The sequence below is a fragment of the Phaethon lepturus genome, unplaced genomic scaffold (genome assembly GCF_000687285.1).
Source record: "Phaethon lepturus isolate BGI_N335 unplaced genomic scaffold, ASM68728v1 scaffold7230, whole genome shotgun sequence".
Lineage (NCBI taxonomy): Eukaryota > Metazoa > Chordata > Aves > Phaethontiformes > Phaethontidae > Phaethon > Phaethon lepturus.
In genome coordinates, this window is record NW_010511192.1 from 60,895 (window position 1) to 79,337 (window position 18,443).

Here is an 18,443-nt window from a genome sequence, read left to right on the forward strand (position 1 = left end):
GGGTGTTGGCCTCTTCTCCCAAGTAACTAGCGATAGGATGAGAGGAAATGGCCTCAAGTTGCGCCAGAGGAGGTTTAGATTAGAGATTAGGAAAAATTTCTTCACCAAAAGATTTATCAAACACTGGAACAGGCTGCCCAGGGAAGCAGTGGTGTCACCATCCCTGGAGGTATTAAAAAGATGAGTGGATGTGGCACTTAGGGACATGGCTTAGTGGTGGACTTGGCAGTGTTAGGTTTATGGTTGGACTTGATGATCTTAAAGGTCTTTTCCAGTGATTCTAGGATTCTAAGAAGAAGATAAAATTGACTACACTGGCTCAAAAAAAGCTTCATTTCAAGAAGCTGTACTGGTGACAGCGTAAGAACAAGGCAAGCAAGTTACTTCCACCTAAAACTGTCCCAGACTCCTGCTGTTTTAAACTCGGGGACTTCCTCAGCTGGATGAGAAACCTGTAACAAATTCCTCTTACATGAAATTGCCCTTAAGCCTAGATAAACATTCATCATGCGCAGCATCCTTTGGCAAGGAGCTGCACAGGACTTGAAGAACTGCTCCAATTTGTTCATATTCTGCATGTCTCCAGCTGGGTTCATATCCTATTCCTATCTCTTGAGCTGTTTCTTGTGTTTGCTTTGCAAGATGCAAGTGTAACTGAGGCCATGTTCTGGTCTTATCTACAGGGCTTTAAGCTGAGATGTTTGGATCCTAAAAACACCCACAACAAAACAAAGAAAGAAACTACATTTTCTTGGCTAATGCGGGGGATAGCAGAAAGGTCATGCTTAGGGAGCACTAAAGTCATGATATGTGATTGTGAGGGACTGAGAGAGGAATGGGAATTCTCCCGAGGGAAAAGTGAATTACAGGAACGGGACAAAGTTCCGCCCCATCCTTAATAAGGAAAGCAGTCCTGTCTGCAGCTGCTTACTTTAGCTCCCAGGTGCTGACTGAATGGTTTGCTGCTGGTCCATAACTGCTCTTCAATGGATGCCTCTCCTTCTCTGAAGGACCACTCTGCCTGCTTCAGTGACTGCCTGGTGTCATACATAAAGGATAACCACAGCCTGAGTTATGATTTTAGCAACCTCAGCCAGGTGGGCTCGTTGATGAGTGGACCCAGCTTCACCTCCCGAGGGACCAAGTTCTTCCACTTCTTTAACATCAGCCTGTGTGGGAATGAGGTGAGCTCAGCTGGTGTTGAGGGTCGGGGGGATTAACCAATTTGCTGCCTGTGTTGATGCTCTGTGGGATCACAGTGGGAGGACTTCCCTACAGCTGAGATGTTACCAACACCATACACTTTCCTCTGGATCTTGCTCAGCTGTGCAAGAGGACTTTTGAGTGGCCAAGTGATTTTCCAGAGCAGAGATGAGAGTGCTTTAGGCATAAATAATGCTCAGAATAAAAAAACTCTGTCACATCCCTACCTTTTCTTGGTTCTCGTGTCTTCAAATCACTTGGGTGACAACCCTGATATTTTTGTGCTGACACCAAGGAACTCGAACCAAGGAACTCGAACCAAGGAAAAAATTTTCAAGGGTCTGAGTCTTTCAGTTGCCAACTTCTTTCCATACGTTTCCCTCATGACTTGGCCAGAGATATTGCTGTCAGCAGAGCCCCTGGTCACCCTGGACTCTGACAATGGCCGAGGTGCCCATTGCTGACTTTGATTGCAGCCTTTTAAAAGTGGTGGAAAATGTGTTTAGTCCAGGAGTGCAAACACTCAAGAGTCAGAGTTTTTAAGCCTGGGGTTTGGACTGTACCAGAGCGTGTTGTCACATACATAAATTTTGGAGCAGTACCAGTGATGTGTATTGTCCCATGAAAGTCAATGCATGTCATTTACATCGAGGTTCAGGCCTGTAATGTTCTGAAGTCTCTTTCCCATGTGCCAAAGGGTTTGCATGAGTTGAGGCAAATGAGTAGTCGTGTTTCCTTACAGTATTTTGCATATTTTTAGGTTTAAATGTGTCTTTAAGTACCCTCCTAGATTAGAGCTGTTGACAACTAGATCCACAAAGGTGGATGCACACTTGCCTGTGGATCTGGTCTTCATTTTCCCAAACTATTACGACGGCACTACAGTACTACCAACCACGCGATTAGGTCCTGAGCACTCGGCACTTTGTCAGGACAACTGAGTCTGCTGATTTGTCTTTCATTGCTATTGCTCTGAGATTCTAACATTGATCGTGACGTGTGACGTTAACGCAGCCTTGAAGGCTATATATCTGTTTAGGGATTTAATGTGTTTGTGCTTTGAGAATATTTTATCTGGAATAAATACCAAATAAAGAATTATTCTACAGTATCTTATTTAAAGGCAAGGGAAATATGGTTTTCCTTTACAAGCCATTTTATTATGCTCTGCAAGTAAACACTGTGCTGTCAAGATAAACAAAGAAGAGTGCTTCATAGCACAGGTTTCTGATAAGACACATACCAGAGGTGACATCATGTTTCTGGATCTATAGAAGGCTTTAATCAGAGCTTTCACAATGGCACAGTTTGTTGCAGTTTGTCCCTCTCATGATAGAAACATCAAGTTGTTTCTAAGGTGCAGGAATGGGGCTCATACACTTTGTAGTCAGGAAGTTTTCAAACTCTCCTTTCCCAAACTTCTTCATGTCCTATCAACAGCCAACAGCTTCCCCTTTTTTCCTGATTGTCCACAGGGGAGGAAAATGGCTATTTGCACTGACAATATTACAGATGTTACTCTGAAAGACATGGTTGCAGAATCAGAAGATTTTTCCAACTTTGTGGGAGCGTTTGTCTGCCAGTCCACCATCATCCCATCAGACAGCAAGGGTTTCCGGACAGCCCTGGCTCTGCAGTCCAACAGCCTTGCCGACAGGTTCTTAGGTACATGGTTTGTCCTTTGCATGTTGTTATCATGGATGTACTCTAATGTATGTAGGGCTGCAGAGTAAATCCTTCTCAGCTCAGCAGTGCTGCATTACCTTGGGGGAAGAGTGAAGGGGCAGCCCAGGCTTCAAGCCCACTTTGTTCCTGAACTGTGGAGTGGATCTGGACAGACGCCATTGCTTTTTGCTGCTGTTTCAGTTCAGCTGATGGCTGGTGGAGAAGAGTAAGGGTTCCCCCCATTCTTTGTTTTCCATGCTCATATTACTCACTCTTCCCCATGTTTGGTCTGGTGGGTCCTATGGTGCACAAAATTTCAGCACAAAAATCTGAAGAATGTAATTAAAAAGCACTGGTTTTCTTTCATGTTTCCTACCCACCTTGTGCAGGGAAGACCAATTGCTGTAGTAGTCACATTAGTCGAAGTGTTTCTTGCCCATGCCAAGTCCCCATTTGAGCAATTTCAGAAGAAGCAGCTGGTGCCGGGATATAATTAGGCGAGAAAGGAGGAGGCTTAGAGCAGCATGGGGCTGCGCACATCATTAAGCCTTGCATTGCTCTGGCTCACAAGTTCCCAGAGTCTGAGGCCAGATTAGACAATGAAGTCATTTAGTCTGCTCACCTATCCATTACAGGCTCTGAGTGTTTGTACTTTCTCCCTGGCACTCAGCCCAGAAACTCATGTTTGACAAAAGCACGTCTTCGGAAGAGCATTCAACCTGGCCTTTTAAGACTGCCAGAAAGAAAAACTTTGCCACAGTCATTGGTATTTTTTTTCCACTGGTCAAACACCGTCTCTGTATTTTGTTTTAAAGCAGACTTGTTTCCTGTTTGAATTTGCCTGGCTTCAGTTTTCAGCCCTTGCTTCATTTTATTCTTTCTCCATTTCACACCCACATTTTCTTCCTTGGAGAAATACTTTATGTGCTAGAATCATCACACCCTCCTGATAAACTAAGTAGACCAAGTTCTTCTAAGTCTCTTACTATCATGTGTTTCTCTCAAGCATCTGAATACTTTTTAGGGCTCTTTTTTCAGCTTCTGTAACTTGTCATTACATTTTCTTAAAGCATGGGCATCAGAATGGGGTAGTATTCCAGTATTTAATTCACTATAATAGCTATAAAAATAACTTCCATATTTGTATTTACATGCAAGATGGAATCCCTGAGCCCTTCTTCCTCTAGACTCATGGGAATTCATGGTGGCTTCTTGGATCTGATGCCCACTCCAGATCTTTTTCAGAGTTACAGTTTCCAAGGGAAAATCTCTTTTCCTTAGGACTGGCCTTCATCCCTTGCTGCACTTGTCTGCACTAAAATATGTTTAGTTTGATTGAGACCAGCTTATCAGGTGAACCAATTTGCCCTGTATTTTGTTCCTGTTCCTCTTACTCTTTGTCTCATCTACACACTTTGCCAACAGTGATTATATAGTTAATTGCAGCTCCCTGATGATAACCTTGCATTTTGGAACTCCAATATCAATTCCTAGAGAAGCATGGAGACATATCACATTTGATGACAATTTCCCATGGCCAGATAATTTCATAATTAATTAGTTAAATAATTTTTAATCCTGAGTGTGTGCTTAATTGATATTACTAACTTTTAGATTAGAATCTCATGTGGTAATTAGTGAAATACTCAATAAATTTACATAATTTTCTTTAGCAACCAAATTCATCAGCACTCAAGGAATAAAATCAGATTTGTTCAAGAAGAGCTGTCCTCCATAAATTCATGTTGACTGTCACTCATTAAGTATCTATCCATTTACTGAAACCCATCTTCCACTTACCATTCCTGTTATTTTGCCTCATCGTGTTAGCCACGTTGTAATTTGGTTCACCATATCCCCTCTCCATCAGTCTTCTGACATTTCACTATCATTAAAAGCTCTATTAAAGATCACTCTTAGGTATGCACTTGCTAGTTTATAAGCATGCATGCCAAGTAGATGCCAATATCCTCTCTTGCCACCGAAGGAATAAGGTGTTCAGTCATTGTCTCGGAAAGCAAGGAGAAAATAATGATTTTTTCCTAACAGAGAGAAAAGATATCAAGCTATTCTGCTGCCTTTTCTTGATCACTATTGTTAAATTTTAAAATGGTTGAAGTTTGCCTTTCCTGTTCATAAGATGTACTTTTATTTCTAGTATTTCTAAAAAAGCTTTAAACTTATAATTTTTCTAGTGCTGCCAAACAAAGGCTTTTCCCTGAAGTCTTTAGCATCCATTATCATTTTTTTGTAACTCATAACTTCCGATTCTATTTGATTCTCTATTCCCCCTCCATTAAGCTTGTGCCAATGGTTTTTTTTATTTGATTTTTTTTTACCGCTGTTCTGATCCAAGGTGGACTCTTAGTCAAAGCTATTGCCATTCTTGAGAGAGTCATTGTGGCTTGTTAGCCATATAATTAATAACCTCTGAAGAATGACATTTTTTTTCACACTTGATTTTGCTTCTAGTGTTCTTATTTTTGAGAAACTGCACTTTGAGACGCCATCTCTACAGTACTGCGTATTGGATGGGAATATTCCCTCATTGCCTCTGTTGTATATAATAAGGTCCCTAGGAGCTATCTTCTTCCAGTCTAGTGAGTAACTAATCTCTATCTATTGTGTTGCAATCAAAATTTAAATTACGCTGTGTTCAGTGCAATGTCTTTGATGAGAGGAAATGATCAACCTTACTGACGTCAGTGTATGTTCTCAGAACAGAGGTCCCTCCACAATGACCTGACATCTTTCTGCCCATGCTCCTGATGGCTGCTGCAGCACAGCTCATTTTGTTCTGTCTGTTGATGTGATGCTCTGTAGCAATCTCTCACCTGCAAGCCCTCCTGAGCAATGATACTGAGCGCATCATTGATCCACGTACTTTCACAATCCCAAGCTCTGACTTGCCCTACACCAGGTAGTAGTGTCTAATGCAAATTGTCACCTTTGTTATATCTACTCTATTCACCTAAAAGGGTTCCTTTTTGTCTATCAAATCCAATTGTCTACCAGACATGGATTTTCCAGCTGTGTGAATCGTCCTCCCAAATGTAATGCCAGTCAAGTTGAAGTCAAGTCAAAGTCCTAAGAATTCAACTAGGCTGTCTGAAGTGTTGCAAGGACAAGTGGAAAACTTCTTTTCGTCAGTCTTTCCCACCTTCCCACCAGCTGCTGGCTGCTACTGCTTTTTCTTGTTGTTTTAGCAATTTTTCACTTCACTAGAAGGATGCAGCCTGTCCCATTTGTACAGCTCCCTCTTCTTCTGACATGTTGCAGTGCAGCACCAATATTTTCTGTCTTCTTTGGTTCATGGGGTTGGAAGGATCTCTAAGAACTTTGGTTACTTGAATTTTCCTCTTTTTCAGCTCTTCTCCAGAATCCATGCAGACCTGTGTAACCTGTGTTGTTCCACACATCAGCCTGCCATTTGTTCCAAAATGTGCCATCAAGGCTTCCCTATGACTCCATAATCCTTCTGAATCTTGCCATTGCATCTTTCAGTTTTTCTCCCTCAGTACTGCAGATTGCTCAGGGTATTACATGGTTATGATATGTTAGGTTATACATTCAAGGCATATGCTTTGAGCAGTTGATTGGATCAGGTATCTTCAGCAGTCCTTCCCCAACCTAAACTATTTTATAATTCTGTAATATCCTGTGATTGCTTGAAATTCATGCAAAAGAGTAAAGCTTATTTGCACTGGTGTTGGTTTATGAAATTTTTGTTTTGTTATGTCTGTATGAGGAAATCAGTCTGTATGAAGAACATACAAATCTGCAAAGTTTAGTTAGAATAGAAGAAAGTGTATAATGGATAGTAATGTCATTAAACACTACTAAGTGAGATCCATACCTTTCAGTCTGAGAAAATGTTACATTTGAAGCCCTCAGAAATCCATTCTTAGCTTGTTCCTTTTTTTTTTTCCTTCTCAAATTTTAGGAGCTACTGTTGAAACAACACTGGAAAATATCAGCATCAAGACAGACATGTTTCCTCCCTCTCCAAGCAAAATACCTGATGTGCATTTCTTTTACAAGTAGGTAAAAAATACTGTTTATTTGTATGTGAAATTTCCTCATTTGCTTAAAGGAAACCAAAACCGCAAGGGGAGATATTTAATTCACCTTTAATCTTTATCACTTTAATCTGTATCTGGCTGATATCGATTGGCATGTTGAAGAACATCTTATGAAATCAGCAAACACTGTTTACTCAAATCTAAATTACACTTGATCTGCAGAGAGATACCAGAACTTTGATTGACCTAGGTGCCACTTCCAGTGTCATGTTCCTTTCCATAATTTCTCATATTTGGGTTTGATATGTCCACTTCCTGTTGCATATTTTCTTTCACGTTATTTTGTATTTACTTTGATGTTACAAAAATTAACTGATTGAGCTTAAAAAGAATTAATTGCAGAATTACTAGTGTGCTTTTCCTATTCTTCACTTTCCTCCATAAAAAGAATACCTCAGCTTGGGTAAGAATTAGCTCAAAGATCACCTCAATTAAGATGTCTACATGCTGGTGGCTTCATGTGAACTGGGTTTCTAAATTTGGACTCTGGAACCCGTGGGGCTATTCAGCTTATCTTAAGGCACATACCTATATTTGTTCTACTGATTGGCTCTCTAAATTGTGTTGTCTTTAGTACTAGATCTTAATTGGCTATAGCGCTTTATGCATGTGTGAATACTTAAATTATGTGTCTGATTCTGCAAACTGAACGCCACACCAGTGACCCTACTTTGAGTATATCGTGAACGTGGCTTACAACGTCAATCGTGTTGGAATAAGGTCAATTTTTTGAATCCCCTTTGCCTTGTGCTATTTCAGGACAGCGTCGTTCCCAGATTACTATGTGAGCAGAGAGCCACCATAAACTCCCCAGCAGAGTAACACACTGATGACAGCACTTGTGATTCTCTTTTTAAATTGTTCTATTCTGGTTTGTGGGCAGGCTTATTCATTGACTCAGCAGAATTCAAACTAGCTAGAAAAATGGAGCAGTCCCTTGAGTGGCATCTCAGAGCAATTTGAGATTTAAATACAGTGGTGAAACCTGCCCTGCTTCTGTTGCTCCTTTTTTTTCTTCTAGCTGACAAAGGCAAAAGTGCTGTGGTAAAGGGTATTTCTTTAGTACTGCAGTTGCACGAATGGACAGAGACATATGAAAGAGCAACGTGTATTTACTGTAATGGAAATGTATTACACTTCTCCTCTTGTTTGATATAAGGTCTTCAACAGTGACAACCTCCTGTGAAAATGGCCGTGCAACTGTTGTGACAATGAGATGCAACCCCAACAAACCAGACCAAGGAGAGCTATCTGTGCCCAGGTATTTAAGTATTTGTATCCTAGTAGTGATAAAAAGTCTTTTCCTCTGAGGCCATCTTTACAAAACTCATTAGTAATTTTATACCTAACAGCAATGAGGAGTGCTGTCTCCCTCATCAGCCATCCAGGAGGTCTCACTTGTTTCTTCTAGGTGAAGGACGTGTGTGTCCATCACCTCCCAGCAGACCAGCTGCTCTGTATTTTGGCTGTGTGGTGAGAGAGGTTAGAGCTCAGGAAGGTTGTTCCAAGCTTAAAGCCAAAAGAAAATGTAGTGACGTTTTCTTGTCTCCACTTCTCCTTTATTTCAGTTCCTTATTTTGATCTTTGGCCTCCTGATTAGAACTGCCTGGTCAGGGCTCTGAGAGGTAGTTTTTCTTCCTTGATCTACAGCAGTGGCTGTGGACAAAGTGATGTTTTGAAAAAGAGCAATCTGTCATAGGAACTATGAAATCTGCTATTGCAATGCTTATGTGAGCCCTGACTGTCTAGGTCAAGTTCTATATGTATTTATTTACATGTCTCATCACTCCAGTTTGAATCCTGGACGCCTTGTAACAGTTGTGTTTAATTTGCCTGACTTCTTTGTCCCTTCACTCTGATTCAAGTGACTCCAAAAAGCTTCTTTCTTCCAAAGTCCTGTTTATGCCTGCACCTGAAAAGTTGCAGAGAAAAAGCAGTAAAAGAATTAATTCTATTACTTTTTAGCAACACCCTGTGATTCTTCAGAAGTTCCCCTCCATTCTAATAACCTCTCTCTTCGGCTGTTAAGGCCCATCTTAGTCTGTCTGGACATTACTATAAATCTGCTGATAACCCTCTCACTCATTCTCCTTCCCAAAAGTTACGTCCTCTTCCCAAAAGCTAACAGTGTGAGAAGTGCGGGATCCTCTTTGATCCCTGTCCCTCTTGGGATGGGTGAACAATGCTCATCTGAATGAAGGCAAAGAGGCATCTACTTCACAGGTGATGGATGAGTGATTGATGTTTGAACACCTTTGGAGATGCTTACCCCAGCTTCTTAGGGACCTGTCACGTTACAAATTATGCTGGGCAAGAAGCCACTATCTATCAGCTGCTGTGTGAAAATCTTCCAGGTGTCCTTCTAGTGTTATATGTTAAACATAGTGTGAGCTGTGGTAACTCACTAGTAGTGAGGGAGGAGTAACCTACCTTGCTTTTAAAAGTATGAGCATAGGCAGAAACAGCACGCAGCTGACATGACATACCTTATCTCAGTTCTTGTTGACTTCTCCCTTCCCAGCCCCCCTTGATTAGCTCAGCAATCAGACAGTGAGGTACCGGGTACATGTCAAATAATACTGCATGTAACATCTTGATCCTTCAGACATGGTGTTTAGTATCATATCAAGTTGCAATATAATGGAGTCCAGTGTCCAGCTCTGGAGCCCTCAGCACAGGAAAGACGTGGACCTGTGGGAGTGGGTCTAGGGAAGGGCCACAAAAATGCTCCGAGGGCTGGAACAGCTCTGCTGGGAGGACAGGCTGGGAGAGCTGGGGGGGCTCAGCCTGGAGCAGAGAAGGCTCCGGGGAGACCTTCCTGCAGCTGCCAGGGCTGAGAGGGGCTTATGAGAAAGATGGGGACAGACTTTTTAGCAGGGCCTGTTGCCATAGGACAAGGGGTGATGGTTTTAAACTAAAAAAACGAAGATTTAGACTAGATATAAGGAAGACATTTTTGACAATGGAGGTGGTGAAACCCTGGCGCGGGTAGCCCAGAGAGGTAGTAATGCCCCATCCCTGGAAACATCCCAGGTCAGGCTGGACGGGGCTCTGAGCAACCTGCTCTAGTGGAAGATGTCCCTGCTCATGGCGGGGGGTTGGACTAGATGTCCTTAAAGGTCCCTTCCAACCCAGAGATTCTGTGATTATATAATTCTATGATTCTATAAGATGAAAGAGGTGGAGGACCGAGGTCTGTCAGTGCTCTTGCCATGTACATTGAAAAAATGTTCCATAATCCAGAGGGAACAGTTGTCACTTACTCAAATCAGGATAAACCCGAACGGGACTTTAGGGCTGTGGATTCTTCATTCCTTCAGGTCAGGATAACAAAATTTCCAGATGATATAGAAAAAAACCTTTAAATCCATTTTTGTCTATTGATATATTTCACATTTACATGACCTAGCTTCTTGCATGGACTTTTGGCCACTGCTGCTGTTAGACATGATGTAATTGCCAGTAACAAAAGCTGCGTGAATGTCCTACCATTGCCAGTACAACTTTATTCTGCAGGCTGAATACAAAATAGGGTCATTAGTCTTTCTTAGACTAAGAGAAGCTGTTATCTCTTCATTAACTGGTGAACATCCTTCTAGTAATTAACCATGACAGGACAAGTCCATTCCATATGGACAAAATCACCCAGAGATCATTAGAACAACAGGAACAAGATAGCAGCATTCATGTGAACAGTCACCCAGTGCAGGGGAACAGCGGTGCAGGAGCATGCTGGGCTAGCCCATGCTGCTGAAATGCTGGAGTAGTTCTGCTGGTCTCCAAGACTTGCTTCTTTCTCTTCTGTTCAACGTAGGTATATGAGTAGCACTCACTGCCAGGAACCGAACTGTTATTTTAGACCTTTGACAATCCAATATCTGTTTTCACTTGAGGAAGCATTTTACAAACTGGGAAATATTCTTCCCCCAGATTTTTCCATCTGCTGACTTGATGGATGTTTACCCATTTGTTGTACTTACCATTACCAATCTTCAGCAGCAGAATGTGGAATGAAGATGCAAACCCCAGAGTGTTTCATAAGTGATAACTAAGCTTTGCTCTCCTCCTAGCTCATGCCCTGCGGGCACTTGCGACGGATGCACTTTCTACTTTGTGTGGGAAAGTGCAGAAGCTTGCCCTCTCTGCACGGAGCAAGACTACCATGAGATTGAGGGAGCCTGCAAAAAAGGATTTCAGGTACAGGACCCATGTCTCCAAGTCAGACGGGTTCGTTTGGGTATAAATTGACTCTGTTGAAATTCAGTGTGCAAATCGATACGTAAGTGCAGGCAGAGTTGGGAAATCTTGGTCCAGGCTCTGAGCTGACTGGACGCAAGTCTTATTGGTGAGGTGCTGTGTTGGGACTCAGGAATATTTGTTCCAATGGCAGCATGGTTCCTGAAGGAGAGCTGTCTTCTGCTGACCAGCTATGTGGGTAGGGACGTGAACTCGCTATGCATTCGTACATGCAGGCAAGTTATTTGTAAAGGATGGAGCGCCCAAAGGACTTCAGTCCTTTAATAGCCATAAACTTCAGCCGCAGGCTGGGAAAGGATTCAGAATTTCAGTTCAGCAGTTCATCCTTCCTTGCTTGCAATTTTTTTGCTGCTGTCTTCTCTAGTCAAATATTAGGAAGGCCTTTCACAGGTTCAGAACTGTTCTGTTGATCAAGAGTTCCAGTGCAGGCACAACACATTCACAATTGCTGTCCAACCCATATTGTGCCAAGTGAAGAGCAATACAGAAGAGGAAATCCTTTTGCCATGTCTGAAGCTGCAGGCACAATCAAGGGGACACTTGAGTAGACAATATGACTTCACCTGGAGTTTGAAAACCTGAAGTACATGTTTTGATTTGCTTTCATTGGAAAGATGTCTAACCTGTCTACCTCAAAACAGCTCATTTTCTTCAACTCTAAAGCGTGCTCTCTCTTCCTACAAGCAGCTCACTTTTTGGTGTTTTCTGTTTGAAAGGAAACCTTGTATGTATGGAATGATCCAAAGCATTGCATTAAAGGGGTTCCCTTGCCAGAAAAAAGGACCAGCACTTGTGAAACGGTGGACTTCTGGCTAAAAGTTGGAGCTGGTGTTGGTGCTTTCACAGCTGTTCTGCTGATAGCCTTGACCTGCTATTTTTGGAAGAAGAACCAGAAGTAAGTACTGCAAATTGTGGTCCATATAGAAGTAAAATAAAAGCTTGATGTAGTGAACTGAAGAACATTTCATGGGTCTGACCTTATGACAATGTTGATGAGAAATACCACATTGGATCACTAAATACCATATTGGATCAATCCGTTAATCCACCAAGTTGAGGTTTCTTCTGCCAAGAGTGGCTGTCAAAATGCTGGCAAGGGAAGTATAGAAAATTCACACTAATTTGTTATGGGATAATTTCCCAACAAGAACTGTCTTTTTAACACCCAAGAGTTTGAAGTTGACTTTATGCCCTGAAACAACACAGCTTTCTCAAGATCTGAAGACCAAAAGGATATGTCTTCAGTCTAATTCATACCTTTAGGTTTGATTAAAATAGAGTTCCTAACTATATATTGCTTAGGTCTATTTGGCAGGACATGTCTAGTACACTCCCAAAAGTTCCCTGCTTCTCAGACTGATCATACTGACTGTTCCCCATCCCCATTGTCCTCTGCTTCCAAAATCTCATGCCATAAACGTTCAAAACGTGATTCTACCTCCATGGGATTTTGTCACCCCACAGCACACCCAGCTTCATCAAACCCGGACTCCAATAACATGATCCCCACCTCTTGCTGCCTCCTACAACACCCTGTTGCACATCTGTCCTCTCCCCCATATTCCCCTTGGACATGGGTGTGATGCAGATTCTGATACAGGCTGAAGTCAGACGTGCTGTTGCCCCAACCAGCGCACAGGTTGAACTTCACGCAGGAAATCCTCTTGACCTGCTTGTGGTCTTTTGGGAAAACATGGCTCTTTCATAAGGATAGAGGGCTAATCTGGAGAGCAGGAGCTCAATGCATTGTTAATACTGTTCTGGTTATGTGTCTTTAATGATTGAAAAATATCTAATTTCAAGTAAATACCTCAGAAATAACTAAGTGGAAGGACTGCAGATAACCTAAATTACAAAAACCTTGAGTATGGGACATCTGTAAAAAAACCAATGCCTGTCTGGCTTTATATCTTCAGGCTGGAGTATAAATATTCCAAATTAGTGATGACAGCCAACTCAAAAGAGTGTGAGCTGCCAGCTGCTGACAGCTGTGCTATAATGGAAGGAGAAGATAATGAAGAAGAAATAGTATATTCAAATAAGCAGTCACTGCTGGGGAAGCTCAAGTCCTTGGCAACAAAGGTGAGTAGTAATGACTACTATTAATGCTAAAAATAATTATTACCTTCATTTATGACTGGACGTGATGAGGCTGTGATGCTAGTTTGCACAGTGCTTTGTGGAGCCTCCCACGCACACATCACCCAGTCCATAGCTGATCTGCTGAAATCCACAGTATGGATAATAAGAAATATTGCAGGGTGTTAAGTAAACGCTCCCTCTTCTGCAGAGAGCTTTCAGTAGCAATCTTTATTGTAAGGGTGATATCTAAAATGAGCAGTTAATGGCGGGGGGATCCTCTCTTCCCAGATTCCTACCAGACACCTCGGTTGCTGAGGCAAACACAGCTATTATAAATACAGAACATTAACACTGGGAACACAGCCACCAGCCAGCTGCTTGCAGCTCACCTGGGCTGGCTTCATGGCTGGCTTGAGAACCATTATTTTGAGTACTGTTGGATTCAGATGAGACATTAGCTACTGCCTGCTACCCAATACAGCTGCCTCCTCCATTTCAGTGGGAAGCAACAGCAGCAAAAAGCATTTTTTTCCGCAGCACATGTGATGTGGGTTGCTGCATGTCTGAATTCATAGCACAAAGGTCTTTGGTGTCCTTTGAACATTTCTGAGAGGAGCAACAGAAGACCATCATGGTAGATCCTGCAAGCATATAGGTCTTTAACCCAAATGCCTTGAAGTCAATGGGAAGGGTAGTGTTGTCTTTAAGGGATTCCAGCTGGAGCATCTGTTATGATCAAGATGAAGGTGGATGACAGTTTCCCTTTCAGACAGTTTTGCTGAAGTGGGTTGTTTCAAAATAAGAAGGTTTCTTAAAAGATCATAATAAAAACATTTTTTTGAAAAGTCCCTCTCTTGTTTCTTGTCCAAATAATATTTCATAATGTTGAATGTTTTTTTCTCCTATTCCTTTTTTCCTTTCTGTGACTGAGTGCAATGTAATAAAACCCTGTATGCCTCCTTTTTTTCCCCATATTTTTCCCTTCTCTATGTTCTTTTACTTTTCTTATTAGACTGCTGAACTCTTTCCATGTTACCTGCTCCCCAGATCTTTCTCCTACGAGATGTTGCCATCACACAGCTAATATGCGGAACTTCCCCTTGACCCCAGCCTGACTATTTGTCTTCCAAAATCAATATTGTTCCTTGTGGAAAGGGGCAAAAATTCAATAATAATTCTTAATTCAATATTGAGAATATTGAAAATGTAAATAAAATCAAATAACACCAAAATTTGTGGTTGTGTTGCAAAAATGGAAGTTAACTCCATTTTGAATCCTATAGGGACTGACTTTGAAATGCTGATGATTTTTTTTGGTCTGTGAAATGGTTTGGCTGGCTGTGGCTGAGCGTATTGACCAGTGCTGCTGGTGAGGGTCATGCTTCGCTGTACGCCTGATAGGTGTAAAAACTTTGCTGACTCCACTTGCAGCACCAACCACTGGCTCCTTCCTGATTAGAAGTGTAGAGATGTGAGCGTGGGAGAAGTGTTTATTTTTTTTCTCTTTAAGGTAAGCTTTAGTACTTTAGTATTCAGACCACTTGAATGCCTATTTGGACTCAAAAAGAGTTTTTTAAAGTTCCTATATCCATTGTAGCAGGCTCCCTGAGTATTCTCTCGTTTTTAAATAAGCCTGTCAGATATTTCTAAGCTGGTTCCTTTTTTCCTGCTAGATAATCGTGGCTGGCAAACTCAGCTTCCAGTGCCTCATTAGCTTACTGAAATCTGTCTGCTGTATCCCTGCAGATAACTGGAATTTAATATGTATTTCTCCAAAACAAATGTTATAGGCATCAGTTTTCATTTATGCAAAAGATGAGGAAATTCATCTCCTGCTGCATATGCATGTAAAATACAGAAAAAATATATGGAGGAAAACAGGGGAGAAAAAGAGGAGAAATGTAAACTGAGGAATAAAGAAAAATATGAATTATCCTAACTATATGTTCAAGCTTCAGGCAATGGCATTTCCATGAAGCAAAACATCTCATGAAGCTATTAGTGGTTTTGAGTACCCAAGGAATTCAGGGCTACGCCTGTAATATAGAAAGAAATGACTGTTATCTTTAATGAGAGTATAGAAGTCAAAGAATTATGAAACTGCTTCAGGTTGGAGGCTGCTCTAGTTCCAGCTGTTGTTTCCAGCATAACAATACCAGGTCCTTCAGAACAAGAAATATACACTCCGCCGTAGGCTAGCGTAGGACAATTTGCTCCCCCGCTATTTCCCATGTCTGCACCAGACTGTCCTGATCTCTGAGGGAGGTGGCTTTAAAGATCAGATCACGAGGTTGGTTTAACATGGTTTCCAAAATGTTTGTGTATATCAACAAGTATAAAAGGTAGATACATGAAGCAAGAACCGGCACCTTCTAGTGAGAAGTTTCATCAGGGCTCCTTCATTCATGGCTTCTGCACGGACCTTTGGGTTGTTCACACACGCAGTGATGCGTATGTTCACCCCTCTCACCCTGATGCCTGCTGGCCAGATGGCCTAGGCTGTCACCCAGCAAGTAAAAACAGAAGGAAAGCTCAACCCTCCATCCCTGATTTTTAAGACGGCAGAGGATTTGTAGACTCTTTTTGTCCTATGTGTCTCCCTGGAATCCAGGAGTGAGGCAGTGGTCTTCACATTCACAGACTTTGCTCCAAACATGTTATTTATTGTAGGAACACATTAATAAGTAATAATAACCACAGATACGATTATCTTATAATTCCCCAGCTCTGACTACCTGTCCTATACTATGAGTATGAAATGCAAACTTTCCCTGTACCCTCTAAAGTAAGTACCATGAACAATATGTATGGCATAATTTTGTTGATTTACAAAATTAGTAGTGTTATGAAAGGGGTCAAACTGTGCACTTAATGACTGTGGTAGAAATAAAGTGAAGTCTTTGGCAAAGGCTGCTCTGGAGATATTAAGAGAAGAAGTGACTGTAGTAACTGCTGGAGTGAATTTGAGGAATCCCAGTTGATGAGAACCTGTCTTTTCCATTGCAGGAAAAGGAAGATCATTTTGAATCTGTTCAGCTGAAATCTTCAAGATCCCAGAATATATGAAGAACTAATGCTGCCTTCAAAGATACAAACCTAATTTCTATTTTTACAGGACCATATTTTAAACATATTCTGGCACACATTGTAGTGGTGATCTTGGTGAGAAATGCTCGACCATTTAGGAGGAAAGAAGACAGGAAGCAAACCAGAAAATTGGATTGCCTTACCATGTGATTGAGTACCTTGCCAAAAAAGAAAGCAGACGCTTGGATTCCATACTGGGAATGAAATTCAACTCAGGAAGAGATATACATACTGCAAATAACGTGAATTTTTTGCATTCACCTGGGCATCACTCAGGCATGCCATATGATTTATAGGTACCTTTCATTTCCTATCACTCCTTCTACGCATAAGAAATGATTTTCAGAGAGGCTTGAAACCTCCTGCAAAGGATGTGTATTGTCCTTTAGTAGCATAACTATGAGTCTCTCTCAAAATCAAACTTGTGAATGGTACTCGGAATGAGCCTCAGGTGAGTTTTGAACTTCAGAAAATATTTTTGATTTTAATGCTTTGAAGGGCCGAATGGTCGGTGTTGGCCTCTAATACAAGAGGCACGGTGTTGCACTTGCACGCTGAACCCGTTCTGATGTCTAAGTCATGGCCATCGGGGTTGGGGTAAAACTTGGTGCTGTTGAATTTTAATGTGTTAACTGCTGTTGTATGAACTGTAGGTCTGGGCCCATGATTTTATAGGCAGTAGCAGGCTCAAACTCTATAAAGAGAAGGAAAGTGATACCTACGGTGCAAGTTGCACTTGTCCCTCTCAGTGGAAGTTTGTCCTTTCAAGAGAGGTCACTGGCAGGTTCAGTACCCTCCCTCGGGCTGCCAAGCTGTCACCATTCCCTGGGCTGCAAATCAACAAAGCCTAAACTCTGGAGTTAAAGCGAGAATCCCTACTTCTGGAGATCAGGGATCAGCTTTGTCAGCTGGGAGGCTTCCTCGAAATACTCCGCCACCTCTGTTCCCGAACCCATGCAAGGAACGAGGACAGAACCCAGCAGAGCTCAGCATGGGTTACGTACTTGCACGGCTCAGTATCTGAATGCTTTCTGCTGTCAGTGCACGTACCGGCTTTGGAAGGAAGGCACGAAATGGTGCCTGAAAACTGGAGGCTAGGTGGACTTTTTAATGAAATCAGCCACATCATAAGCATGTGATCTTCATAATATCCACTGTAATAATATCCTGAAATTCCCACTGAGGTCAAACTCAAAGGAATCTGAAACTTAGGAAAAAAAATTTGAGTAAAATTATGCAGGACTTGTATAGAGCCAGGAGAAAATAAGAAATAATTTTTGTACTGACCTCTGGTCAGACTCATATTTTCCATTATAGTGAATCTATATGAATTGTGGAATCAAATTGTGCATCAAAACCAGAAAAGACATATGGGAAGAAATGGTCTTTTTACTATAAGGAATATAGATTTTTGATTTTATATGACTGAGCTATCTATCTATCTATCAATAAAAGAGGGCCCACTTTTAAGTAAAATTTAAATTAAACTGAATTCTCTGCACACTAAATATTTTATTATACTATAGATGTGGACAAAAATTTTATGAAGTTTAAAATTTCTTTTTCTTTAGGGAAAATTCAGCTCAGTTATTTTATATCTCCAGTCAAAGAACACAGGTTTTACTCTTTTGATGGGAGATACTTCAGGCATCTTAGCTGAAGTGGTGTATGTTTTTTGTTGTTCTTGAAAATGCACTTCACTTTCCCAACAAAGACTTTTATGGGGTGTTGTTGAATGTACATTAAATACACATTCCTTTTTGTATATTTTGTACCATTGCACACTTATTATTGTACATTGTATTTGTTGTCATGTTGTCATTTATATATGGTTGGCAAAGATGATATGCTTACAGAGTAAATGGTTATGGCTTTGGGATTTCACTTGGATCTTTTATGACGAGGGGTTTTATGTTGTTGATTTTTATTCAACTAGTGTGCTGTAGCATCAAGGATATATATCTGATTGATGGGCATTCATAAAATAAAGTGAAAATATATTTGAAATTTTGGACTTGAGATGTTTGGTGGAACTGCAGCCTTTCCTGAACATTGCAGGTCTGCAGT

At 41.3% G+C, this 18,443-nt stretch overlaps 1 protein-coding gene across 1 annotated transcript in view; it reads left to right on the forward strand.

The window, feature by feature from the left end:
• The window catches only part of KIAA1324L (KIAA1324-like ortholog), a 48,162-nt gene extending 31,123 nt beyond the window's left edge, over nt 1-17,039 (forward strand). The window contains exons 14-21 of the mRNA XM_010283114.1: nt 1,011-1,184; nt 2,679-2,868; nt 6,812-6,908; nt 8,110-8,211; nt 11,021-11,147; nt 11,924-12,102; nt 13,124-13,289; nt 16,296-17,039. Coding sequence (XP_010281416.1) covers nt 1,011-1,184; nt 2,679-2,868; nt 6,812-6,908; nt 8,110-8,211; nt 11,021-11,147; nt 11,924-12,102; nt 13,124-13,289; nt 16,296-16,355 — 1,095 coding nt within the window. The 3' untranslated portion in view covers nt 16,356-17,039. The remainder of the gene's footprint in view (nt 1-1,010; nt 1,185-2,678; nt 2,869-6,811; nt 6,909-8,109; nt 8,212-11,020; nt 11,148-11,923; nt 12,103-13,123; nt 13,290-16,295) is intronic.
• Nucleotides 17,040-18,443: the final 1,404 nt, after the last annotated feature.